General features: G+C 49.9%; 11 protein-coding genes across 26 annotated transcripts; 5 read left to right on the top strand and 6 right to left on the bottom strand.

The window, feature by feature from the left end:
• The first annotated feature begins 203 nt into the window (after nt 1-203).
• H257_13489 lies at nt 204-1,424 on the top strand. 2 transcript variants are annotated; one of them, XM_009841025.1, is made up of 2 exons: nt 204-262; nt 379-1,424. In XM_009841025.1, exon 2 carries the CDS (start codon nt 640-642, stop codon nt 1,363-1,365), a length of 726 nt encoding a protein of 241 aa, XP_009839327.1. In that variant the 5' UTR covers nt 204-262; nt 379-639; the 3' UTR covers nt 1,366-1,424. The 2 variants fall into 2 exon arrangements, with proteins under 2 accessions (XP_009839327.1, XP_009839328.1); XM_009841026.1 differs by having other exon boundaries at nt 206-262; nt 549-1,424.
• Nucleotides 1,425-1,662: 238 nt separating this feature from the next.
• On the bottom strand, nt 1,663-2,274 carry H257_13488 (hypothetical protein). Its single transcript, XM_009841024.1, has one exon. It carries the CDS (start codon nt 2,192-2,194, stop codon nt 1,712-1,714), a length of 483 nt encoding a protein of 160 aa, XP_009839326.1. The 5' UTR covers nt 2,195-2,274; the 3' UTR covers nt 1,663-1,711.
• A 113-nt stretch (nt 2,275-2,387) lies between these two features.
• On the top strand, nt 2,388-4,672 carry H257_13487 (hypothetical protein). Of its 12 annotated transcripts, XM_009841022.1 has the most exons (5): nt 2,388-2,783; nt 2,860-2,967; nt 3,010-3,181; nt 3,248-3,886; nt 3,930-3,932. In XM_009841022.1, exons 4-5 carry the CDS (start codon nt 3,428-3,430, stop codon nt 3,930-3,932), a joined length of 462 nt encoding a protein of 153 aa, XP_009839324.1. In that variant the 5' UTR covers nt 2,388-2,783; nt 2,860-2,967; nt 3,010-3,181; nt 3,248-3,427. The 12 variants fall into 12 exon arrangements, with proteins under 12 accessions (XP_009839324.1, XP_009839322.1, XP_009839321.1 ...); XM_009841020.1 differs by having other exon boundaries at nt 2,860-3,181; nt 3,930-4,667; XM_009841019.1 differs by having other exon boundaries at nt 2,860-3,202; nt 3,930-4,667.
• Nucleotides 4,673-7,029: 2,357 nt separating this feature from the next.
• On the bottom strand, nt 7,030-7,705 carry H257_13486 (hypothetical protein; the record flags this gene model as incomplete). The annotated part of the gene is made up of 4 exons (XM_009841011.1): nt 7,030-7,134; nt 7,182-7,320; nt 7,372-7,438; nt 7,531-7,705. 4 exons carry the CDS (start codon nt 7,703-7,705, stop codon nt 7,030-7,032), a joined length of 486 nt encoding a protein of 161 aa, XP_009839313.1.
• Nucleotides 7,706-8,146: 441 nt separating this feature from the next.
• On the bottom strand, nt 8,147-9,456 carry H257_13485 (hypothetical protein). 4 transcript variants are annotated; one of them, XM_009841008.1, is made up of 4 exons: nt 8,904-9,456; nt 8,750-8,853; nt 8,639-8,680; nt 8,147-8,584 (listed from the first exon to the last, which is right to left on the bottom strand). In XM_009841008.1, exons 1-4 carry the CDS (start codon nt 9,445-9,447, stop codon nt 8,384-8,386), a joined length of 891 nt encoding a protein of 296 aa, XP_009839310.1. In that variant the 5' UTR covers nt 9,448-9,456; the 3' UTR covers nt 8,147-8,383. The 4 variants fall into 4 exon arrangements, with proteins under 4 accessions (XP_009839310.1, XP_009839309.1, XP_009839312.1 ...); XM_009841007.1 differs by having other exon boundaries at nt 8,147-8,278; nt 8,403-8,853; XM_009841010.1 differs by having other exon boundaries at nt 8,147-8,680.
• A 476-nt stretch (nt 9,457-9,932) lies between these two features.
• H257_13484 (hypothetical protein) lies at nt 9,933-10,797 on the bottom strand. The gene has a single exon (XM_009841006.1). It carries the CDS (start codon nt 10,754-10,756, stop codon nt 10,091-10,093), a length of 666 nt encoding a protein of 221 aa, XP_009839308.1. The 5' UTR covers nt 10,757-10,797; the 3' UTR covers nt 9,933-10,090.
• A 1,288-nt stretch (nt 10,798-12,085) lies between these two features.
• Nucleotides 12,086-12,801, bottom strand: H257_13483 (hypothetical protein; the record flags this gene model as incomplete). Its single annotated transcript, XM_009841005.1, has 1 exon — nt 12,086-12,801. The coding sequence occupies one exon, from the start codon at nt 12,799-12,801 to the stop codon at nt 12,133-12,135; it is 669 nt and encodes a 222-aa protein (XP_009839307.1). The 3' UTR covers nt 12,086-12,132.
• A 2,039-nt stretch (nt 12,802-14,840) lies between these two features.
• Nucleotides 14,841-19,679, bottom strand: H257_13482 (hypothetical protein). The gene is made up of 2 exons (XM_009841004.1): nt 17,726-19,679; nt 14,841-15,583 (listed from the first exon to the last, which is right to left on the bottom strand). Exons 1-2 carry the CDS (start codon nt 18,590-18,592, stop codon nt 14,924-14,926), a joined length of 1,527 nt encoding a protein of 508 aa, XP_009839306.1. The 5' UTR covers nt 18,593-19,679; the 3' UTR covers nt 14,841-14,923.
• H257_13481 (hypothetical protein) lies at nt 19,042-20,742 on the top strand (the record flags this gene model as incomplete). The annotated part of the gene is made up of 3 exons (XM_009841003.1): nt 19,042-19,654; nt 19,715-20,099; nt 20,163-20,742. 3 exons carry the CDS (start codon nt 19,042-19,044, stop codon nt 20,740-20,742), a joined length of 1,578 nt encoding a protein of 525 aa, XP_009839305.1.
• Nucleotides 20,743-20,968: 226 nt separating this feature from the next.
• Nucleotides 20,969-22,788, top strand: H257_13480 (hypothetical protein; the record flags this gene model as incomplete). Its single annotated transcript, XM_009841002.1, has 4 exons — nt 20,969-21,140; nt 21,195-21,671; nt 21,726-22,110; nt 22,158-22,788. 4 exons carry the CDS (start codon nt 20,969-20,971, stop codon nt 22,786-22,788), a joined length of 1,665 nt encoding a protein of 554 aa, XP_009839304.1.
• A 612-nt stretch (nt 22,789-23,400) lies between these two features.
• Nucleotides 23,401-24,165, top strand: H257_13479 (hypothetical protein). Its single transcript, XM_009841001.1, has 2 exons — nt 23,401-23,461; nt 23,539-24,165. Exons 1-2 carry the CDS (start codon nt 23,459-23,461, stop codon nt 24,010-24,012), a joined length of 477 nt encoding a protein of 158 aa, XP_009839303.1. The 5' UTR covers nt 23,401-23,458; the 3' UTR covers nt 24,013-24,165.
• Nucleotides 24,166-24,556: the final 391 nt, after the last annotated feature.

Raw genomic sequence — 24,556 nt, 5'->3', positions numbered from 1 at the left:
ACGTTACAAGGTATATTAAATAACCCTAATCCCAATACCCTGGATGCTTGTTAGGTACTACTGTACTTGCTGAACCGGTTAAAGCAGTAGTTTGATTGGCAGAAATTCGACAGAACGTGATTTGATTGGCTTAGGTGGTTCTTGAAAGGATTCACAGTTAACGTTAGACATTCGATTCTGCCGACGGCTCCAGTTTCGAATATGGAACGGACACCTCAATTGGTAGGTTAGGGACCTGCTGCCAAGTGGTGATCACAGAGAGGTACATTCGTCGCCAGTTTACTGGTAGTAGAAGTCGGGCAATTTTTTATTCCTTCATGACTTGCATGTGGGGTACTATTTAGTACTGTACATAGTCGTGTGACCTGTCCATTGTAGAACTGAACCCATGGCGAGTACTTCATGGCTGTTCGCTGGCAACATTCCAGTTGGGTAGTGGGATGAACCATTCAATTGAAATATCTTGTTTTTTGTATCTATGTGGATAAAATATTATTGATGGACCCCTCAAGATCCAAAACGAGCCAATCATAAACGCCGACCAGTAGTAACGAGAACCCACCCTGTCCTACGTACGTTGTTCCGATCCCCATCAGCCAGAACAGTCTCGAGTGCAGATAGTACTCAATTGCTGCCACCATGCAAGTGCCAGCAAGCGGGCCGTTTGGCGGGCTCTCCGTCACACTCACCAAGGCCACGGTATCCCCACGTGAACCCACCTTGTACACGTTGTCCATAGCCAACAAGGTCACGCACGCCCAGTGTGCCATCTCCAAGTCCGACATGGACTTTGCTGCGTTCCGCCAGCGAATATGCGCTGCGCTCGAACACGGCCACTCGTGCTCGGCAGAGTGTCCATGGATGTACTTTCGCGTGCAGGAAGCCAAGCCACGCCGTTGGTTGTTCATGCGGTCCAAGCATCGACAGGTCCAAGCCAACCTGGCCACTCATCAGTCCATGTTGACCAGCCTATTAGACTTTATGCGGACACCCAGGAATCAATCGTGTGGTCGCGCGACGACTGTGGTGCCGAGCGAAGTTGCCCGGTTTCTGTTTGACGGAATGGACGACAGGGAGCTGGGGCTCTACGCTGCGTCCCCCATGTCCAAATATCGCATGTCCATCACGCCCAACTTGGTCAAGTTTGCGATTGCAGACTGCTCTATCTGCAAGAACTGCATGGATCCAGAAGATCTGGTGTCGGCGGCGTTGACCACCCTTCCCTGCGGCCATGTCTTCCACGATGTCTGCATTCTCATGGCATTGCACCGCCAGTTAGTGTGCCCCAGGTGCGACGACGAAGGCAAGAACAGCACGGACAACAGCAGCAGCGACGACAGCGACAGTGTTGTGGACTTATTGTAGTGTTGTGGACTTATTGTAGTGTTAACTGACCCCGTAATCAACTCCTATTTAGCCACGTATTAGCACGCACTAACTTACATTTGTTCTCCTCGGTGCAAACTTCTGTCTAAACCACAGTGTCCCTGCCGATGGATCAGATCAAACGTCATGTTGTTCCGACCTTGGAACTCCCACGGGGGTCGTGACATGAGACGAGGCTGGTTGTCGTACAGTAGCGCGACAAACAAGTCATATGGTGTTTGCAAAGAGACACCCTTGAAATGTGTGGCAAGAATCCAGCAAACCCTCGGCACAAAAGGGGAATGAAGCACTGCTTTTCGAGCTTAATAAACTAAGAATCCAACGGTTAGTGAAGGGAGTAGGGGAGTCGGACTTCGTCGTCGTCGTCGTGTGTCTGCCGCTGGGGGTCTCGACATGCTGACGTGGGTTTGGATGGGGGCGGGGCAAACTGCCTGTCTAAATATGTTTCGAGGTGTTGCCACATGCGGCAGCTGATGGACTTCGCCTTCAACGTGAGCGACGGCGCGTCTGACCCGGTTTCGCAAATGCTTCGAAAATACAAACTCCCTGGCGACGTCAACGCAGTGGTCTTGACCGTGCTCAAAAAGTACGACGACGCGGACGAGTCGTCCGTTGTGCACGGTCGCACGGGCTCCGGCTTGATCAGCGTGGCGGGCCACTGGGTCAGTTTGGACGCATTTGGATTCACCATGTGCTGGGCTTTAACTTCGGACATGCGCCGTTGGGCTTCCATGTCAATGACCAGTCCAAAGAGGAAGATGCTCACGACCAAACAGGCCGACACGACGATCTCTGCCAACGGCAACATGATAGCACGTTAGGAACGAGTTTCCCAACTGAGTGTCAGCGCATCGATGGGGAAATAATGCCAACGCCATCTCAACCGACAACGCGACGAAATATGGCGGGTCATGGCCGGTACGACATCGTCGGACTAAAAATAGCCATCTTGGCCAATGAAACAATATAGCAACCTCGCGACAATGGCTCCATTCTGTTATCAAAACCGGTTTGAGCTACAGGAAGCTACGCCCACAAGCGTGCCTGAATCGGATTGCCAGTTATAGTACTTGGCTAGCTCGAATTTTGCACAGTGTACTGTAGCTGCCTGGATAACACAATCTCCTAGTAGTATTATTCCATGAATTATTAGTCAGCATGGAAAAACCATTCATTATTATTGCTCATTCCACCGGGTTGCAAAAATGTAAACAGGTTTGAATTATTAGCTTGACCACCATGCGATGTTTTAACACCCCCAGCGTCGATTACTGCTTGGTTTTCGACAGCAATTTGCCCAACTTGGGGAGCAGCGACGGCTCGATCACGGCGGCCGTGACGAGGCCACCGTACGCGGCGCCCAGAATGCCGCACGACAGGACGTCTTGTCCGGACAGGTACAGGTTGGCAATGGGGGTGCGTGGGTTGGTCACGTCCGATGTGAACCGGGCGGGCGTGTGACCGAGGCCGTAGATGGCGCCGCGGGTCGTGCCCAAGTAGTAGTCGTTGCTGAGGGCGGTGCCAAACTCGGCCACTTCGATGGATTCCCGCGTGACTTTGGGGAACTCGTTGAGGAATTCCGTGAGCATCCGCTCCTTCCACACCGCCTTGAGCGCTTCGTAGTCATCTCCGCGGCGCTTGACGCGGCCGCCCTTGAACTTTTCCACGTGCGGGTAAAAGCATGGGGCGACCACCAGCCCCACTTGTTTGCCAGGAAACCGCGTGGCGTACGTCGGGTCTTTCGCCGACGAGAACGACATGAAGAGCGCGCAAAACGGCGCGTCGGGCGAGTCCTGTTGTGCCACATGAGATTCATGTATGAGGCAAGGACGCGTATCTCATTTTAGACGCCGGTGTATAGGATAAATACCTGGTTGGCCTTGAAGTTGGCGTCGTGGCTCCACGACGGGTACTTCCACACGTTGTGCGTGGGCAGGTCAAGCGCCTGGGCGTCCCCCTTGAAGCCCACAAACAGCGACATGAGCGAGCAACAAGCCTGCAGCGCCGGGTTTTGCAGTTCGCGCACTTGACGCTCCACGCGATGTTGGTGGTCCTGCGGAATCAGCTTCGTGTACGTCTGGGGCGCCCCGACGGTGCTGATGATCGTGCGGGCCAAGATGTCCTTGTCCTTGACGCGGACTCCGTAGGCGGCGCCGGACGCATCGATCAATACTTGCGAAACTGGCGCACGCACCAGCACTTTGCCGCCATGGGATTCGATCACCCGAGCCACCTTCTTGGCAATGACGCTAGGGCCGCCGATTGCGTAGTACGCGCCGCCGCGGTAATGGTTGAGGATCACAGCGTTGAGCACGAACGCCGCGCGGGACGGCGGGTCGCCAAAGTCGCCCCACGAGTAGTTGAGGATGCCCACGAGCTCGGCGTTGGTCGTGAGCGACGACACAACTTCCAGCACCGTCTTGTGGAAGTACTCGAGCTTGGACTTGTTCCACCACCGGTACGCGCCACGGAGCCACGTGGGGCACACCTGCAGCCCAAAGTACGTGCCGAGCCCGATACTGGCGGCCTTGACTGCTTTGAAGTAGGCGTCGATGGAAGCGTGGTCGTCGGGAAAGCGGGTCTTCAGGTACTTCTTGAAGACGTCGTGGTCGGCGGTGAAGTGGACGGCGTCGCGCGCACCGTCGGCTGCTTGGGCGACTGCCACGTCGACCGTGTCGCCCAACCTGTGGCGATCGATCTGTGAGACAACAACAATGCGACGATGATGATTAAGGGGGGGGTAATGTACCGCTGGAATTCCACCGAGTTGTTGGAGATGTAGTCAAACAGCTTGCGGTTGGGGTACGATTTGTCGTCAAGGTGCCCGCCAACGTAATGGAACCCCGTGTCGAATTCGTACCCGCCTTCTTCGAACGTGTGGGTGTTGCCGCCCACAACGTCATGCTGCTCCAGGACCAGGACACGCTTTCCTTCCTTCGCCAACACGGCCGCCACGGACAAGCCTCCCATGCCCGACCCGATCACAATCACATCCACGTCGTCGGGGACTTTCTTGGTCGCGAAGCCTTGCTTGACCAGTTCGTCGTCCGTGAGGCTGACCTCCACCTCGACGGGAGGACGACGACGACTCGTTCGACCACGTCGTAGGTAGTAACCACCAGCGACAAGCAACACGACGCTCACGGCCACGGTGGCGTAAAACGCGGCAGGGTCAGTCACTACCTTCATCTTGCCAAGAGATGTGAAATCAAAAGTGTTGTTGGAAGCGATGTCGATTTTCATACGGGTAAAAGAAGTTTGTTTACTATACATGGCCAAACTCCAATTTGGTTTTTGTATCGAACTACCCACCTAATACCGGGTTTCATCAAGGACAGGTGTCAAGTACCAGTACTCACATCATAACAGTGTGTACAATACCGGTACTGTGTACTACTGTACGAAGTATAGAGACTTCCTTATATTTTCTTCCAGAGTAGTACTAGTAGTACTATCAGTATATTTGCTGTACCCAGTATTACAGGACTCTGGAGCCGGAATGCATTGTTTGCACCAAGCTTAAGATAATCGACACACTACCGGTACAGTACTGGTACCGGTAGTACATATTAAAATACGTACCAGTACTACCAGTAGTACTACTATTTAACATGTAAGTTAGTACTCGGAGTACTATAACGTTAAACTATAATCCTGTAGTACAGTAAGACGCATAAACGTCACCAAAGTTAAGGAGAAAAACCCTTACTATTAATATTTTAATAACGTTAGTAAGGGTTTTTCACTATTAATATTAAAATAGTACAACGTTACTATATTGCAACGTTATAAATCAAAATTGTTTGGTTTATCTCGATTTACAAATTGCATTCGAGTCTTCGCCAAATTTGACTTTGAGATGTAACGTCTCTTCACCACAATGAGATCTGTCCAAAGTAAGTCTCGCTTTACTTCGATTTTGAGAAATGAATACTGCAGTAACGTTTGTATGAAATAGCAACCTGACAGTTTTGTGATATGTTGGAAAATTGAATTATGGCACTTTTTTTAGGTGCAGGTTCTTTAATCGATTAAGAACCTAACATTACTTTAAAAAAATTAAATCGTTTAGGCCACCTCTTTCCCCCGTGTTTTCTATGATATTTTGGCAAATTCTAATATAATTTCACAAGTTCTTGTAAAATTCTGTTTTGACAAAAAGTGCGCTGTCTGGGAACCATTTTATACAATCACTTTTCTGATATAAAGGTGACCAAATATGCAAGATAATATATTCGGCTCTAGGATGTATATATTGTACTACGAAGTATATTTTGTGCGAGAATTCGGCATTCCACATTATCTTCGAGTTGTCGTCGTTTCCGAGCCCAAGTCCCTTTTGGGGGTTTTCTTGACGCATGCGATCTGGTGGTACTACTGAACAGTACATGAAGAGTGCAAACAGACTTTGTCGACGCATATATCACCAAGGACAAAATGCGTTGCACGATATTGTGCATACCGTTAGTTGAAGGTGTGTGAATGGCTGAAAGAGGCCAGACACCAAAAATATTGTTGAAGATATTTTCTTCTGGACTTTTTGATCGATTATCGGGAAATATAAATTCTACTACTTTTCATATTCCAGCAGAATATGAAAATGGGGCCAGAGGCACATCTATAGGATGAATACGCGATAGGTATTTTTTATCTGTTTATGTTATATTTACAATAATTAAATACCTATAATAGCTTTGTTGAACCTGTTATTTCTAAAAGAAGTGAAGTAGAATTCTATTTTAAATTTACAGTTAGCGATAGCTCGAAAAAAAACTAATATTTTGTTTATCCCCCATATCATGTTTGTGTATTACGTAGTATGTCAATTTTTAATTCTTTTTGTCCTCTAGACAATAGAGTTTCTGACTTCAGGTAGTACTGTACTAGCATTAAAATTGATGATAAAAAATTATTTAATCGAAGTAAATGAGATATCAAGCAATCAAGGGTATCTCTTTACAGCTATTAGTGCATCATTTTAAACTTTATTCTGAAAATATTTTAGTATATAGGGGTGAAACTGATTACTAGTACATGAAAAGCCATCAAAAACCAGAACCTTATAAACTGACTTAACATCTAATTATTTATTTAATACTAGAACACCTTTAAGTGCTTTTAAAAAACACCTTTATTAATTTTTATTATATTCTTCCAAGTGTTTATTTAAACAATACATTTAACATATATTAAAATTAAATTACCTGAACTTAATACAGAACGTAATATGTAATAAAATTCTCTACCAGTATAAGTTTCAGTATCATATACTGTAATAAACCAGACTATTGTATGCCAACCCTGTCCAAAATAAATCGTTTTAAATTATTTAATTCGTCTAGCAAAATGGACAAGCAATGCAACGATGCGTCCTGCATAAACTAATACACGGGCGATGAGTTACGAGACTTCAAAAGTAGGACAAGCTGGGCGGAAAATACATGAAATGCCGTAGTAAACGTTAGTTCGAGTGCTGGTTAGTGCAGATATCTGCATACTCTTATAGTGTGTCGATTATCTTCCGAATTCAAGTAGTCGGAGTACGTATGTAATACTTGTATATGGTAACGTTACGGTGAATCCCTTCGCAGCTACGCAGAACAATGGTGCAGTGGAAGAAGAATTGTTAACTCGAGTAGCCGGCTACGTTCGTTTTTCGCTCTTCGACTTTGGCCACCACGGAAACAGAATCGACGTCTCGGCTTGATAATCTGCGTAAGCTTGGCCTCGCTTCTTCAGGGAAACTTGCTCCGCCATACAAGCGCACCGCAAAGTAGTAGGAAATAATGCGCCACCCCTGGTAGCATCACGAGCAACGCGCGTTGGATTGGCGACGCGTCGGCGAACGACATGATGGCATACGACAGCCAGAGGTAGAATTCACCAAAGTAGTTCGGGTGCCGGTAGTACTTCCACAGGCCTTGGCGCATAACTCTAAAGCAACCGGGCGTTGACGCCCCTTGTCGATTCTGGACATTCCATTACCTCAATTGGGCATCGGCAATGTTTTCAAAGACGAACCCAAACAACCAAAGGCCAGCCCCGACATATTCTCACATTGACAGGGATGGAGAGGTGTTCGTGATCGATTGGCAGTGGTAAAAACAGAAGAAGTTGAATGCAACCGAGCACGAGCCAAAGCACCCGCCGGATGCCGTCCAATGACTTTCGAATGGTTCCACCGATGGTCTTCCTTAGTCACGTGGCCTCTTTTCACCCATCCAAACATGAAGCGAACCCCGCAGGCAATGTACATGGCACAAAGCAGAGCTCGATGGACCCACAAGCGGTTGCCGTTCATCAAGTACCATGCCGCCATGGCAGTAAACCTAGACGGCCAGCCAAAGTCGACCATCGATCCATTAGTATACGTAATGTTGAGGATGTATGTACATGATGGTCATCCAACGTCAACTGAAACCCCACATTGAGGTGCACGGCTAAGGTGATGTCAAAGTGACATATCCGGTTAAAATAACCGGTTTCCAGTGTCGCGTATCCGGTTAATAACCGGTTTCAAACCCAGCGTTGGAGAGTAGTACTAGTAGTAAGTATTACTAGTACTACGTACGTAGTACTGTACTACACCACCAATGTCACGCATTGGACCACTTTACTCCGAAACGCGGCGTGCAACTCCTACTGTACGATTGCACCACAATACCATGTCAATTGCCACAATAAGGACGCAGGAAATCATCAACTTGGATTTTGTATTGAAATATATCGTTTGACAGATATTATAATTCACCAGCTAATTCGATGAGAATGCTCCTATTAATCTCTTAAACCACCACTTACTTGCAGTTCGCTTCTTTTTTAGCTTCTAGTCCTACGATAGTTTGTTTCCAGTCTGCGCTTGTTGCCGCCTTCTCTTTGCATTCGGCGATTGCTATATTTGTCGTCAGTTGAGATTACTGTAGCGTTACTGGTAAAGTTAGTCCAATAGCTCAAATGCACATATATTTTAGCGCATTCAGGATGTTCGAATGCCTAGTTAAATCAGCGACACCAACCGCTTCCGTTGAACAGTGCGCTTTGACCGCGGCGTGGTGTTGGTCTTGCGACCGGACGGAGATGCGTGCACGGCGACTGGACCGTTTTTGGCGCTGTCCTGGAACCGCAGTCGACACCGTCGGTCGCGCAACGAGTCCAACGTAACTTGGACAAGATTGCCGCAGACCAGATGCAGGTGTATCTACGCAGGGGTGCTGACACCATGGGGGCGAAATCATGCATGGTTAGTTTATACCGCAGATTCATCAATGGCATGGATGGAGCCATAAAAGTCTTCCTACACCCAGCAGGACACCTTCATATGTTGTACGGGGCCAACGGTTAGATACGTCGACGAATACTGTACCTGTGCGATTTCAGACGTGAGGACGACCGCATCGCCTACATACAATATGACGTTCCCGGCATACACGGTGTCGGCCTCGTCAGCGTCATAATGGACTTTCAGATCTAGACACAAGCGACGTCATATGCAGGCCTAAACGTAGGTTGTTGTGTACGTGTGGCGTGGCGAAGCTTCTCGTTCACGATGTCCAACGAGTCCCGGAGCGCTTGGAGCTGGGCCTGGATGGCTGTGGCGGCCGGCAAGCATGTGTTCACATGGTCCATGCTGAAATGAAGGTGTTTCTCAAGCTCCAACTGTTTGAGTTCGTGTCGAACGGGGTCGTCGGAGTCGGTAACAACGGCGGTGGCGTGGGGGGATTCAGCGACGGGTTCCACTTGTTGTGCCACGTTCGGTGGGGCTGTCGACTGTAATGCTTCCAAGGACGCATTGAATCCATCGTCGATTTGCTGGAAGTCAAACGCAAGCAACTCATCAATGTTGCGTAGAAGCAACTTGCGATGCAGAGCTGCCAAATCGATTCGATACGTCTTCGCGAGCTCAAACGCTTTGCAGCGCTCGACAAACTCGTCCAGTGTACCGTTCTGGAGATCTTTAAGACGCGCTTCCAGACACCTGATGCTTTCTTCGTACAGCTCCTTTTCCATGGCAACACACTCCGCATCCGTGAGCGCCAGTTTCTCGCCCACTGTTGCCATCATGAAAACGGGATTCGATTTATATATTATCCGGAAAATGGATACTTTATCCGAATTAATCGAGAGTCAAATAATATTACAAACTCGTTTAACCAATCAAATTAAAATGATAAAACCTCGTTTGACCAACCAAATAATTAAGACTTACGGGACAGCATTGAATATTAATACCAACCTTGGATACTATGGTTAATATAATATAATTGTTGAATTAAAAGCATGGATGACATGTAGATGAAATTTGGATGACATTGGATGAAAAAGCATTTCGAGGGATCTTTCTTCAACATCTCTGGAGTGATGTTGAAGCCGTCGCAGGGCCATGCATGTCGAACTACAGGTAGGCTCGACACGAGTCGGGAAATGCACATGGACATTCAACTTTGCCCTACACAATAATGAATTTTGCGGGGTGGAGATAAAGACCGAAAGCAGCCTTGGGTAACCAACCTAATCCGAGACTACTTGGAACTCGTCCTTATTCATACTTCGAAGTAATAAATATACTATTAATAGTATTAATAGTAAAGTACTAACGTTACAGTACTCCGGAGTAAGTTGGCAAATTCTCACTGGTACCTTCGTTGTTACTGGTACATACCAGTACTACGCAGTACTACGTGGTACAGGGCTCTGTAATGTGGTTTTACTTGGACGCACCAACGCACTCGGGACACACTGGGGATTCGTTCATGGCTTTGAGAATGCAGTCATCATGAAAGGAATGCCTGCAGGACAGTGTAGTTCTACCACATGAGTACGGATCATCGACGTCGCCGCAAAGCGAGCAGTGAAATACATCTAAGGGCTCGGACAGTCGATGTTGACTGCTCGTGGAGAGGCGGCCGTTCTTGGGCGACGCCGTCTTGTACATGCTCGGGTCCAGCTCGTTGTCGCGGAAGAGGAAGTCAAACAGCACTGCTGGAACGCGTTCCTTCGCACGACAGCACGATCGGTTGTGCGGAGAATTGATAAACGTCACAACCACATCGAGCAAGTCTTGGTAGTTGTTCAACCGAGCTTCCACCACGCGAACGTGCGATGTCGAGCGGAACCATGGCTTCTTGGGGAGTTTGCCCTGCACGTCCACGAAGAACCATGGACACAACGCATCGCACGAGTGGCCTCGGTCCAACGCGTTGCATATGTGACCTTGCAGTTTGACAAAGTCGTCGTCGGACTTGGATGTTGTGACTGTGGCGTGCGAGTCCTTGTTAGACACAGTGACGGTATACGTGACATTGTGTTGGTTGATGTTGGCCTTGGTGAGCTTGATAGTCACGGCTTCGAACACCCCAAAGTTGCTCTGCATGGTGGTCGCGAACAAGATTCAACCTTCGCGTCTTGGTTTCTGGCAAAAAGAAGTGAAGGTGCATGCACTTTGCTGACCAGCTGGTCATCAGATGCTACCGGCCAAAAAACATGACTTGAAGTATTTCATTTAAAAAGGGGTAAATGGGATTTTTCCTCGTCCATAACTGCCCAAGGTTAGGATACGAAGGAGTGGGATGTCTACTACGTACAGAGTTTAATTCGAGTCAGACGGCCATATGCCGTATCCGAATCCGTATAAACAGCCCTGAGACACTTCATTTACTTGTATCCGTACGGAGTATCCGGACGTTTAACGAATGCATATAACGTTATACCTACAGTACTCACTCATTCCAAGTTTGGTCAATTCGGAGTACCACGTTTTATAGTTTAACATTGCGTTAAACTTAAAGAAATGCGACTTTTGTGTCAGTGGTTTTTGGAAAAGTAGCCAATCAAAATCGTTTCCATCGACTTTTGCAAAAACCGCTCTGGACGACCTCCTTGAGGTCGTTTACTAGTAAACTACAGCGACTTTTGGGATTGTGGCTATTTATTGGGCAAAAATATCAGAATAAATTGTTGGTTGCAAACCAAAATTTCGCAGGAGCACGCCCAAAGCACGCCCTTGTCGGATGCCGCTGGTTCGTCACTCCACTCCGGTGTGTACTGGTAGGTCCTCGACGGGAGAACTTTACGCATGTGAAGCATGGCTGTGGTAAGTCATTTCCATGTCGAGGGTAGCTGCACACACAACGCATCGAACGCTGTACACATGCCCCTCCCGCGCGACCTCCTACTTGTACTGAACCCTAGGCTCTGTGTATTGTAAACAGATTTCAGGTTTGCTAGGCGTTGATCTTATGGGTTGTCGTTTCGCCACTCGCCGCCTGAACATTTGGCCACCACAGCCACTACGCGACAACAATTTTCTGCGCTCCGCTGTCATAGAGCTGAAAATGGACAATGAATTTTAGGACGCATCATTGGTTGATTTTTCTCTGTTATTAACCAATGTCAGTGAAGGCAAAAAGTCGCTGATATTTCATCGGCTTGTGGAAAAAGCCAAAAACCGCTGACACAAAAGTCGCTCCGAACACGCCTGTTAAAAACGTTACTGGAAATACGTCTTTACTAGTAATTACTTCTAAGTATTTATAAGTAACTTACTAGTATACCGGTTCATACCTATTAATAAATTTAGTACTCCGGAGTACTGTACTACATAGTACTATTAATAGTCGTAGTTTATAAATGGAGTACGAAATATACTACTAGTACTATTAATAGTAGTAACTTATTAACAGTAAGCCCACATCGTATGCATTGATAACGTTAACATTAATAAATAGGTTGATTGACAGCTGCAATTGTCTACTGTGGCGGCGAGGTTTCGTTGTCAAGGCATATCGGGCATGCCAGATGTGCATTCAACGCCTCCACTATGCAGTCGTCGTGGAAAGCATGGCCACATTGCAATGTAGTTTGACCACAGAACGTATCTGCGTCGTGATTGCACAACGAGCACGCGAGCCCAGTGCCATCGGAGGACCGGCAGCTACTGCTGCACGAGAAGCGAAGCTTGGGCGGTGCGACAGTGTACATGGTTGGGTACACGGCCACGCCTTCGAACAAGAACTCATGGAGCACTTCAGGTACACGCTGCATGACACGATAACATGATCGGTTGTGCGCAGAAGTGACAAAGGCACAGACCAGGGTCATCATGTCTTGGTACTTTTTCAAGTGCGACGCCACCACCCGAGCATGCGTGGACGACCGAAACCAATGCTTCTTGGGGATCTTTTGCTGCACATCCACGTAAAACCACGGACACAATGCATCGCATGTGTGGCCATGCTCCAAGGCCGAGCACACGTTGTTGCGGAGGGTTTCAAAGTCGCTGTCAGTCTTGGTGGTTGAGACCGCCACGTGGGTCTCCTTGTTCGTGATGGCTATGGTATACAAGGCACTTTGGTGTCCTTGGATGACAGTCGCCTTGGTCAGTGTGACAGTGACAGCGTCGAATGGAATTCGGTTCATGGAGTTGATGGTTGTGCACAAATTCCAAAATGTGCTGGTTGACTGACTGATTGTTCACTCGAAAGGTTTGGATCGTGGGACAACTAAAACCCCAACAGGTTGGGATAAATGTCAAGCACTGTCCAATTTTATCCAATCACTAGCCGGTTAAACTGGGCAAAAGTATTTTATCCCTTGATTACAAGAGGCATTGGTGTCGTGAGTCACGACACCAATGCCTCTTGTAATAATGTAGCGAAAATGTGATTCCGATCTGACTGTCAACACGACGGATACAGTACAGTACTGTACTGTGATTGTAAGCTCAAGGAACGCGGCGTGTTTGGTCAAGAAGAATCCTGACTCTGCCTCCAGGTATCCTTGGACGACGCGACTACTGTAAGTAGTTTGTACTTCACTGTACTTGCTTGTATGCCAAAGTTTTCATGTCGGGCACTTTTTGCACTCCTCTGAAATTACTTTTCCTTCCGCTGGACAGCATTTGCTCAGTTTCTATCTGTAAGTAGTATGTACTGTACTTGCTTGTATGGTGCTGCGAAAGTTTTCTTGTCAGGTACGCCTCTGAAATTACTTTTCCGCTGGACAGCATTTGCTCAGTTTCTACTACGTAACGTTAGTATAAATTTAAGAGCATCTCCCTCACCTTTTATTCAAAATACACTACAAACAGTCAAATTTTAATATTTTTGACAAATAATTTAAAACAATGCTCAACAATTGACCAAGACCTATTACTGGTATTGTCCTACGTAGTACTAGTATACTGTAGTATACTGTACTGTACTCGAGTAATCTGTAAACGAAATCTTACTTTTCTGCTCAACAATGCAGGTATTGGAATGATGATCGTTGATTGTCCTTCGCCACACAATTCACACTGAAGATATTCCGAACTTCAACGCTACTCCGGAGTACTAGTCCTACGTAGTCATACTACAGTAGTACTACCGTCTTGCGTAATACTACGTGGTACGAGTCGGACGCTTATACGAGTCAGACACCTCTAACATTTGATAATATTTGGCCACTCGCAGAAAACGTATTTACACGGGTTTCCTTTGCATCCAATATATAATACTCTACAAATAAATGTAAGATTGATGTATAGAGGTGCTTTTGACAGGTGCTCGACTGTCATGACCAACCTTACGTGAATCGACGTCATAATAAAGTAGTACTGGGCTAAGAAGTCCACTGACAGTAAGCAGCAAAATAGCCTACCGTTAGTTACTAAGAGTGCAAGGTTACAATGGAAGTTGTGAATTGTTCGGGTGGAGTGCCAACCGAATCGACGAAACACGATTAATTAACGACGCGACTGAGTTAGAGAAGACATACATTATCGGACTAAGCTATGGTGCTAACTTGATATCACAGCTAAATATGCCCAAGTTCTTGCTAAGTTACATGTAAGTTAACTTACTGATGGATTAGTCACATCGACCCCATTCGAGATCGTGCTCTTGCAGGATTAGAAATAAGTAGATCTCACAACTATTCACACCAAGTTACAAGTGTGAATACATACATACATAAACCAGAACGAAGTGCATCTGGTGTACCGGTATACTGAAGTGAGATGTGTTGGTTAACGTTACATGTGGTGAGCGACTTTCGACAATCTTACCGCTAGTCCCCGTGACGGGGTTCACCCACGCCCTTTCCTTCGTCCACCCGACGTAGCTTCATTTCTGGCGCGCGTGATCGCCCGAGTTGTGCACGTCGAATGTCCATGGTGCCAACGTAACGCGAACGTTGACCAATAAGAGATAAACATAATAGACTTCGTGGTATATAATCAACATCATGTTTGTATGTTCCTTTGTATATTTATAATCCAAGCAAAAGTACTTTGACTTTTGTAAACCTGTATAATTTTTTATTCGTTTAAAATCCATACTTTTTGAGGTTGGACTTGAACTAACCTGATATTGAAAGTTGTATGTCTGGATAGAAAAGGAAAACTCAGTGTCTCATGCGCTTTATGCGGATTCGGATACGACACTTTGTCTGACTCGTATTACGCAAGACGGTATGTACTGTAGCAAAAGACCAAAATTTCATGAAGGGGATTCAAACCACGAAGAAGGTTGAAACAGTGCAATGTTACAGTGTGTCGGGTTTACGATAGCGCCAGCAGGTCGGACACCACCACTCCACGTGCTTGGTCGTTCAAGTCCAATTTGACTTGGACACAAAACACGCTTTGCTTGGCGTTGGCTTCGCCGCGGTCGCTGGTCAGGTACACTTCATAGTTGCCTTCGGGGGCAATGTGGGGCAAGTTCAGCGCCACTTGCAACCCTTCAAACTTGCCTGCTTGGGCGGGGCAGGCCAGCCCCACCACGTCAATGTGGCCCAGCCCCAGGGGCAACGGAATGTGGGTCTTTCCGCACAAACTGCCATAATGGCTGTAGACCAATTGGCCGGCCAATTTCACGGCAATGGTCAAGGGCGCAGACTCAAACGTGCTCTTGATCACGCCATTCCCGAGAAAATGGATGGGTTTGCCGCGCTTGGGGTTGGCGGGGGTTACGCTAAGGTTGCTGAACGCCACCAATTCCGTCGCGACATCTCCGCATTGCGAAATCTCCACCGCAGAGCCCACGTCGACCACGGTCGTCACAGTCTCGTCCGCAGGGGGTGGCGCGCCGGCGGAAATGATCGACGCCGAGGGGTAGCTGGGTACCATGGCCACTCCGCACTGCCCTTGCTCGACGCCAATGTCACGGGCCAGGTAAATGAACCCGGCGTCGCCCCACTCTTCGCCCCACGAGTTCTTGACCTTCCAATACTTGTTGCCATCCTTCGTGCCGTAGCCCACGACCAGCACGCCGTGGTCCAACTTGGTCCCGCATCTCTTGTCGAACACGCCCGACTTGTAAAACTGAAACTCGGGCTGGTCAGCTTCGATCGCCACGGACACGGGCTGCCGTGCCACCGCCGCCTTGAGCTCGTCCTCGTCGTTCGGCGTCACGTCCGTGAACGACGTGACCTTGGTGACGGCCGTGCACTTGGACTTCACGCACGTCGAAGCGTTCGCGTGATACGTATAGTCTTCCTCCTTGCATAGCCCCACGTGGTTCTTGATCCACCCGAACGCATGGTCCATCAACCCGCCGCCGCAGCCCATGTCGCCGTCGTGATCGCAGTCCACCAGCTCTTGCTCCGACAAGCTCACCAGGTTGTTGCTCGAGACAAACGCGGCCCCTTCCACAGCACCCGTTGTGGAGAAAGCCCAGCATGAGCCACACATTCCTTGGTTTTTCACCGGCGTCACGCCTCCTTTGGCTACCCAGTCGACATCATTAGGGGCAGTCGTCGCATCGCGCTTCTTGAACGCATGGCGGGAACTCTTCAAGCGATCTTTGATGTAGCTCTCAGGAACACGAAGTCCCGTACGATGGCGCTTGAACTCGTCAAACGACAGGTGCGAGTACATGTTGTGGCCCATCGTGAACGACGAGTCGCGCTTGCTGTTGTGGGCCTCAATGAACTGATCGTTCAAGATGAAGTTTTCAAAGCGGTGGATCCACTCCGTAGGGTGAATGTCAATGCTGTGCGTGGCCATCCAGTGGCGGAACTTTTCTTCGTATGACGAAGCCGACGCCGCGGCGGCGCACAACGCCAAGACGCTCGACGTTACCTTCATGGCAATGGGGCAAATTTGCAAATGACATCCCCGACGGCACACTTTGTGTCAAGAAGATCTAACGGTTGTTGAAGTCCGAGTATTTTATTACATACAAATACAAAATTAATCCAAATAATTTTAAAGTAGAGGCTCTCCGAGTCCGGATAACGGATTCTCGACCGTCACTCCTTCAGGCGATCACTTTCCGATAAGCTTTATCCGGATATCTGCTCTTTACTACAGTATGAACGCCAAAGTGTAGCAATTCGAGCTGATAGACCTGTGAATGGAGCGATTAATGCTTTAGCCACATTCGCAGAAGGAGCAGCAGTCGCGTGCGCACCGCGTCGCCATATGCCAATCCCCATGGCAACACAATTTAGAGTTTTGGACTTTGGCCTTTATACGCATATATCCAGATTATCCGGACAATAATTGAGCCAACTCTACTATGTCGAGATATTTTTGGTGGAATATTAATAATTATACTTTTACAGTACAAATCTCAAAAATTCGGAAACTAATCACTGGTTTCAAAGAATACAACTATATATTACTTATTCGTGGTTCCAATGCGTAGCCTTATGAGAGCGTGAATAGCTCCGACACCTCGCCGTCGTGAACATCATTCTTGTCGTCTAGATTCAACTGCACTTGGGCACAAAACACCGTCTTCTTGTCGCTGCCGTCGCCCACTTCGCTGGTCAGGTACACTTCGTAGTTGCCCTGGGGGGCGATCTTCGGGAGCTTCAACGCCACTTCCAGCCCTTCAAAATGGCCGGCGAGCACGGGGCAGTGGAGGCCGCTCACGTCGATATGTCCAAGGCCCAGCGGCAGCGGAATGTGGGTCTTGCCGCACACGCTGCCATAGTGACTGTACACCAGCTGCCCGGCCAACTTGACGGCAATGTTCAAGTGCGCACTGTCAAACTCGGTTTTGACCACGCCATCGCCAACGAACAAGATCGGCTTGCCTCGCTTCGGGTGGGGCGGCACCACCGTGAGGTTGTGGAACGCCGCGAGTTGGTTTTGCAAGTCGCCGCATTGCACGATCGTCACCGACGACCCGTATTCGTGCACCAGTTGGTCCACTTGTAGGTCGTCGACAATCGGCTTCGAGGGCTTGGATTGCACAGCAACAACGGGGTCGTTACCAAGTGCGTCGGCAATGATCGACGCCTTGGGGAAACTCGCAGCCATGGCAACCCCGCACTGCCCTTCTTCGGGCCCAAACTCCCGGGCCAAGTAGATGTACCCGTCCGAGCCCCACTTTTCGCCCCACGAGTTCTTGACCTTCCAAAACTTCTTGCCGTCTTGTGTGCCGTAGCCAACAACCAGCACGCCGTGGTCCAAACTGGTTCCGCACGTCTTGTCGAACACGCCTGACTTGTAAAACTGAAACTCCTTTTGATCGGCTTCGATGGCCACCGCCACGGGTTGATGCGCCACCGCCGCTTTGAGCTCTTCTTCGTCGTTTGGGGTCACGTCGTAGTACCCCAACACTTTCGTGACAGGCGTACACGACTCGACGGTGCACACGGACGCATTAGCGTGATACGTGTAATCCTCCTCTTTGCACAACCCCTTGTGGCGCTTGATCCACTTGAACGCGTTGTCCATCAAGCCACCGCTACAACCATTGTCGCCTTCGTCGCAGTCGACCAGTTCTTGCTCGGACAGACTCACTAACTTGTTGCTCGTGACAAATGCTGCCCCTTCCACGGCTCCCGTCGTGGAGAACGCCCAGCACGAGCCACACATGCCTTGGTTCTTCACGCCAGTCACGGCGCCTTTGGCAACCCAGTCGATTTCATCCGGTACGGCCGCCGCATGTTGCTTCAATACTGGCGGGTTCTTTTGACGGGACTGCAAGTACGAGGGAGGGAGTCGCAGCCCTACGCGATGGCGCTTGAACTCGTCAAAGGACAAGTGCGAGTACTCGTTGTGGCCCATCGTGAACGACGAGTCGCGCTTGCTGTTGTGGGCCTCAATGAACTGATCGTTCAAGATGAAGTTCTCAAAGCGATGGACCCAGTCCACGGGGTTGAAGGTAAAGCCATGCGCCTTCATCCACGAGACGAACTTCGCTTCGTACGAGGACGACGACGTGGTGGCGGCCACATAGCCAGCAAGGGTGCTGGCGGCAAGCACAATCTTCATGCTTCTTCGTCGGTCGCTGCAAAAGGGCAAATGTCATTGAGGATTGAGGGACCACGAGAACACCTCTTGGTACAGTACCAAACATACTGATTTTCTTGCCTTCTTCCGATCTTCACTTATTTTATTGCATACAAATATCAAGAGAACATAAAATATTGTATTGTATCTTCTGGGTATATGACGTGGGGTGGACATTTGATGATATATTCTGATTAATGACCAATACAAATTGTTTTCTCCCTACCATCATTCTACGCTCAATAAGAAAGATCAGGCAACTTCAACTTGCGCCTCGCCATCGCGGCCTCGCACACGGCGAAGTCGTTCGTCGAACGGCACAAGATGGAGAATGGAAGGACTTGAACGACGGTTTCCACTGGCGTACTTGAACGTTGAACGAATCTATAATTAACCGATAGGTATGCCAGGAACACGCATTTCGTTGGGAAATGACAAAGAGCGACATCGTTCGCCGCGTCACGCTCGCCACGGACACGGCCATTGATGGAGGCGCTAATGATGGCAAAGAACGGTTAGTAGTCCCGCCGACACCCGTGGCGTCAATGGCGATCCCGCAAACGCCGCACATGTCCGCGACAAGGAGTCTGCCGACGGTGGTGGCCAGTTTCTGTCTCTGGTTTGGCCACCTTCGCGATGTGTTTGGCTTGCAATTCCTCGTGCTAGTGAGCATGGTGTACTTTGTGCAGGGCTTCGGTAGCTTTAGCGGTCTCTCCGTGTCGTTTCTGATGAAAGACACGATGCACTTGCAGCCCGTGGAATCGCAGGCGATCTTGACCACGGCAGCGTTCCCATGGTCCATCAAGCCTGTGTTTGGCATCCTTTCCGATAGCCTTCCTCTGTGTGGGTACCGCCGCAAGTCGTACCTCATTGGTATCAACCTCCTCGGGTGCCTCGCCACATTTCTCCTCCATGATGTGTCCGCGGGGACATCGGTGTCATGGCTGACAATCCTCCTTCTCTGCACGCGATTGGCCACGGCCATGAGTGACGTCATCATCGATGCCCTCGTCGTTGAAAGGGCACGATTGGATCCACTTAACGGTATCCGACAACGAACAAGATATGTTGAACGAGCTGCATTTCACAATGTTGACGCTTTAGGGGCGAACGACTTGCAGTCGCTGACGTGGTCAGTCATGGCTGTTGGTGGCATCCTTGGCTCGCTCTTGGCTGGGCCGGCCACCAGCCACCTGGGACCACACACGGTGTTTATCTTAGCTGCCATTGCGCCTTGCATCGTGCTGGCATTAGCGACATTGATGCAAGAAGATCGATGCGACCGCCTAGCCCGCGGTTGCTCCACGTTGGCCTCCGAACAAGTCAAGCTCGTGTGGACGACGCTAAAAGTACCAGTGATCTGGAAGTCGGTCGTGTTTATGTTCGTCTCGCAAGCGTGCACACCCTCATTTGACCAGATTCAATTCTACTACGCCGTGGAAGTGTTGAAGTTCTCACCCGAGTTTCTCGGCAACGTCGGCGCCCTTGGGTACGACGATTCCTAAGCAACTACGTGTTTGAATACTAGTACTCATTTAGGGAAGGGTTGTAGGTTTGTGTTTCTGTTGGTCGGGACGTTGGTCTACAACGCATGGTTCAAGGTCATGCCATTCCGAGCCATTTTGATGCGTGCGCAGATTTGCTTGGCCGTCGTGTCCGTCTCTGAAGTGCTGCTTGTGACGCGCAGTAACATCAAAATGGGCATCTCTGACGGATGGTTCGTCTTGTTGGAATCCATGTTTGGCGAAGTTGTGGGGCGACTCATTGGCATGCCAGTGCTTGTCCTGTGCGCCAAACTCTGTCCCCGCGGCATCGAAGGCACGTTCTTCGCACTCCTCATGGCCAACATGAACTTGAGCTACACCGTCAGCGGTTACTGGGGAGCCATCTTGGCGGACTGGCTCGGCATTGCAAGCCAGAAGTACGACCTGCTTTGGGTCGCCATCTTGATCCGAAGTAGCATGATGCTTCTGCCCCTCGGATTCTTGTGGATGCTGCCGGATCACGATCCTGCGGATGAAGTTGAGGTTGCGACACGGCATACCGTCGTCCCCGCCACCGATGATGTAACCATCAATGACGACGACGAGGCAGGCATGCTAGGAGACAAGAAGCAGCGAAGTGACGTGTAGCGGAATAGAAAACTGCTACAGTAATAAGCTGGCAGGCAAGCGTTTATATGACAGCCCTTTCAGCCAACAAGAGCGTCAGCCAGGTGCGCGTCATCATGGATGCAGAAGCCGAGAACTTGAGTTCGTGCCAAACAATCGCTGCACAACCATACGGATAATATGTTCGACTTTATCCGGAGGTTGTCGCAAAGCCAACACGAAAGTTCGAGGCAGGACATCAAGAGACATGGAGGCAGATGGGGTGCATCGAGAAGGGTTTAGCGATGAAGCGCCCTTGTACAGCATCCACAGCCGAAAGGGTGGTGGACGGCGGGACGCGGCGAGCGAAGACAAAGCAGTCACGTCGCCGACTGCGACTCGGCGCACGTCGAGCGATGATTACGACGCTGGCAAGCATGGCAAGGACTTGGATCACGACGACGATCCCGACCATCCTGCTAATGATCCTGTAGACAAAGGAGAGTCACCAGTTGGTGGCAGCATTCGGTCGCGCGTCGCCGCATGGGCCCGGAAGCTCCGGGAAACGTTTGGCGTGCCGTTCCTGTCGTTGATCGGGACCGTGTACTTTGTCCAAGGCTTCAACAGCTTCAGTTCGTTCGCGCTGGGGTATTTAATCAAGGACGTGATGAAGCTCCAGCCGGCAGATTCCCAAGCGGTGATGACGGCCACGGGTATTCCATGGGGTATCAAGCCCGTGTACGGCATCCTGTCGGACAGTTTGCCGCTGTTTGGGTACCGGCGTAAGTCGTACCTCGTGCTCATGAACATGGTGGGAATCGCTGCGTTCTACAGTTTGTACTCGATCACCCCCGACTCGTCCATCTCGTTCCTTATGCTCATATTGATCGGGTCCAGCGCATCCACTGCCGTGAGCGACGTCATCATCGACGCGTTGGTCGTCGAGCGCGCGCGGCTCGATCCCAAGGACGGTACGTTCCATCCTTCCTTCATCTCTTCTTCGTCTCATCGTGCGTCGTCGGTAGGGGCGACGGACTTGCAGTCGCTCACGTGGTGCATGATGGCGCTGGGGGGCATCCTCGGCTCGCTTCTCGCCGGCCCCGCAACCAGCCACCTCGGGCCGAACATGGTGTTTCTGCTCGCGTCCGTCGGCCCCATCACGCTGTTCTTCCTCTCGTGCTCCATGTCCGAAACCAGAGCGGCCTCACGGTCCAAGTCGTGTCCGCAGGTCGCCCGCGAGCAAGTGCGGCTGCTGTGCCAGGCGCTGCGCATCCCCGTCGTGTGGCGCGCCGCGCTGTTTTTATTCAGCGCCACGGCCATCTCGCCGTCATTTGGGCAGATCCAATTTTACTTTCTCACGGAGGAGCTGCATTTCTCGGAAGAGTTTCTCGGCAACATGGGCGCGTTGGGGTACGTACCGACGACGACGACGTTGCCAAACACACGTGGATTTGTAGGTTTGTGTTTCTAATGGTTGGTACGATCGTGTACAACTCGTGCTTTAAGGACGTGCCGTTCCGTACAATGTTCTTCTTTGCGCACATTGGGCTCGCGCTCGTGTCGCTGGCCGAAGTGCTGCTTGTGACCCGACGCAACCTGGACCTTGGCATCCCCGACAAGTGGTTTGTCATTGGAGATGCGATCATCTCCGACATCATCGGCCGCATGAAGTCGATGCCGCTGCTTGTGCTCTGCGCAAAGCTGTGCCCCAAAGGCATCGAAGGCACGTTCTTTGCGCTGCTCATGTCCATCTCCAACATGGCGTGGACCGTGAGTTCGTTCTGGGGCGCGTCTCTCTGTGCGCACCTTGGTATTGCGCGGAACGCATATGAGAATCTGTGGATGGCCATCACGATTCGGAGTGTCATGAAGATCGTGCCGATCTTCTTCCTCTGCCTCCTCCCCACCATCGACCCCCAAGACGAAGTCGACGCCATGACGTCCCGCCCCGACGGCGACTCCTCGGACTATGAAAGTACCGTTGGCTCGGACTATGCCAGTAGTACCCTCGGCGCCAACGTGGCCGATCTCGAAATGGACGATCCCGTCGAACACGACGAGTTCCTCAAGGACAAGTTGCACCCGTGAGCGACAAAGTGACATGATGGATGATGCAAGTCTCCATAGACACATGCGTAAAGTATACTGGTGTTAGCAATGCAGCGTTTACACTGCTGCACATGGACGCGTTCCGTCCATAGCTGTTGCAGTGACGCCGTCACATGACGATCATTGCAACCATTCCAAGCTACCGGGGTAAACATACGACACTATGGGGAGTTCATCTGCACTTCTCACAACCCTCTATAACACTTCTACGCATTCGTCAGCTTAATGCATCCCGACCACTGGTGTCCTTGAGCTATGCAGAGAGTTGTGTCATCGTCCGATCGATTGCGCCGATGTCCATGTAGGCCAAGTGATCAAATCATGGCCCCCTCCCAGTTGAGAATGTACTCGATAAAGTTCGAATTTGATTGTGACCATTCAAGCAAAGACCAATATAGTTCTAAAGTACGATATCCCAAGCGTACTTTAAACAGTACCGTAGAGGGACCCATGGAATTGATCGGCTGCAGTGCAATAATGACTCGATGTTTGATTGGTTAAAAATGAATAATGCGACGAATACGCGATGTGATTGGACACGAGATATTGGTGGTGGGTCGGCTTAGCTTAGACCATTCATTTGGTGTGTTTGGCGAATGGAATTTCATTGTCGCCATAGCCCAAAACTGCAAACGCAAGCCAATCAGCCATGGTATGTTAAGGCAAACAGCAACTTCCACATGTACAGGTCAACTCACATGCGTCCTCCCCCCCTTCTTCTTCCTCTAGTCGCTCGTTATGGGACCCGATTTCCAGCATATCCTGCGTATTTTGAATACGAACGTGGACGGACGCCGCAAGGCGTGGGTCGCGTTGACCGCCGTGCAAGGTATTGGTCGCCGTTTCGCGATCATGATCTGCAAGAAGGCCGAAGTGGACATCACCAAGCGTGCCGGTGAATTGACCAACGACGAAATCGAACGTCTCGTCGCGATCATCCAAAACCCGACCCAATTCAAGATCCCCACCTGGTTCCTCAACAGACAAAAGGACTTCAAGACCGGTAAGAGCTCGCAAGCCGTGGCCAACATCTTGCACACCAAGTTGCGTGACGACTTGGAACGCTTGAAGAAGGTGCGCATCCATCGCGGTTTGCGTCACTGGTGGGGCCTCCGCGTGCGTGGTCAACACACGTGTACCACTGGCCGCCGTGGCGCCCGCAGCGCCGTGGGCATGTTGGACAAGTCTGGTGGCAAGAAGTAAATGGCGCAATCCACTTCCACCGGGCCTGCAGACGACAAAGCATCACGTTGTTTGGGCTGCTGTTGCTTTACTCGACTGCCTCGCTTTTTGACTTGACTGTAGGGCACAAACATGGCGTTAAGAACAATACGAAACTATTGATTTTGACCTCAAGGCGCGACCGTCATGTCCTAGCATGGGTGGAGCTAGCTCTCCTTTGCATCATCATGCAGGTGTATGTGTGTGTATATACGCTCCAAGCAGGACTGGGTGCTGTACTGTACGTATAGCTCTACTGAAGACTATGGTTCAGGGCTGGGTACAGTAGTGAAGAGATGTTGTGGGAAAGGTGGTGGCTGGGTAGCAAGGAGTTTGGGTAGAGCTGCAGTAAGTAGTACGTACACTACTGCATGGCATACTCGAAGGGCTTGTAGGCTGGGAGGGTCCAGAGTATGGTTATCTAACACTAGCGTAAGCATCACTTGGGTCGTGCTTGGCTGCTTTGGAGTACCAAGCGCAGGTCGAAGGACCTGTACATTATTCGGCAAAACCAAATATATGCAAT

The sequence above is a fragment of the Aphanomyces astaci genome (assembly GCF_000520075.1).
Source record: "Aphanomyces astaci strain APO3 unplaced genomic scaffold supercont1.49, whole genome shotgun sequence".
NCBI classification, from domain to species: domain Eukaryota; phylum Oomycota; class Saprolegniomycetes; order Saprolegniales; family Verrucalvaceae; genus Aphanomyces; species Aphanomyces astaci.
The sequence above is the reverse complement of the archived record's forward strand: the minus strand, read 5'-3'. Positions and strand labels throughout refer to the sequence as shown.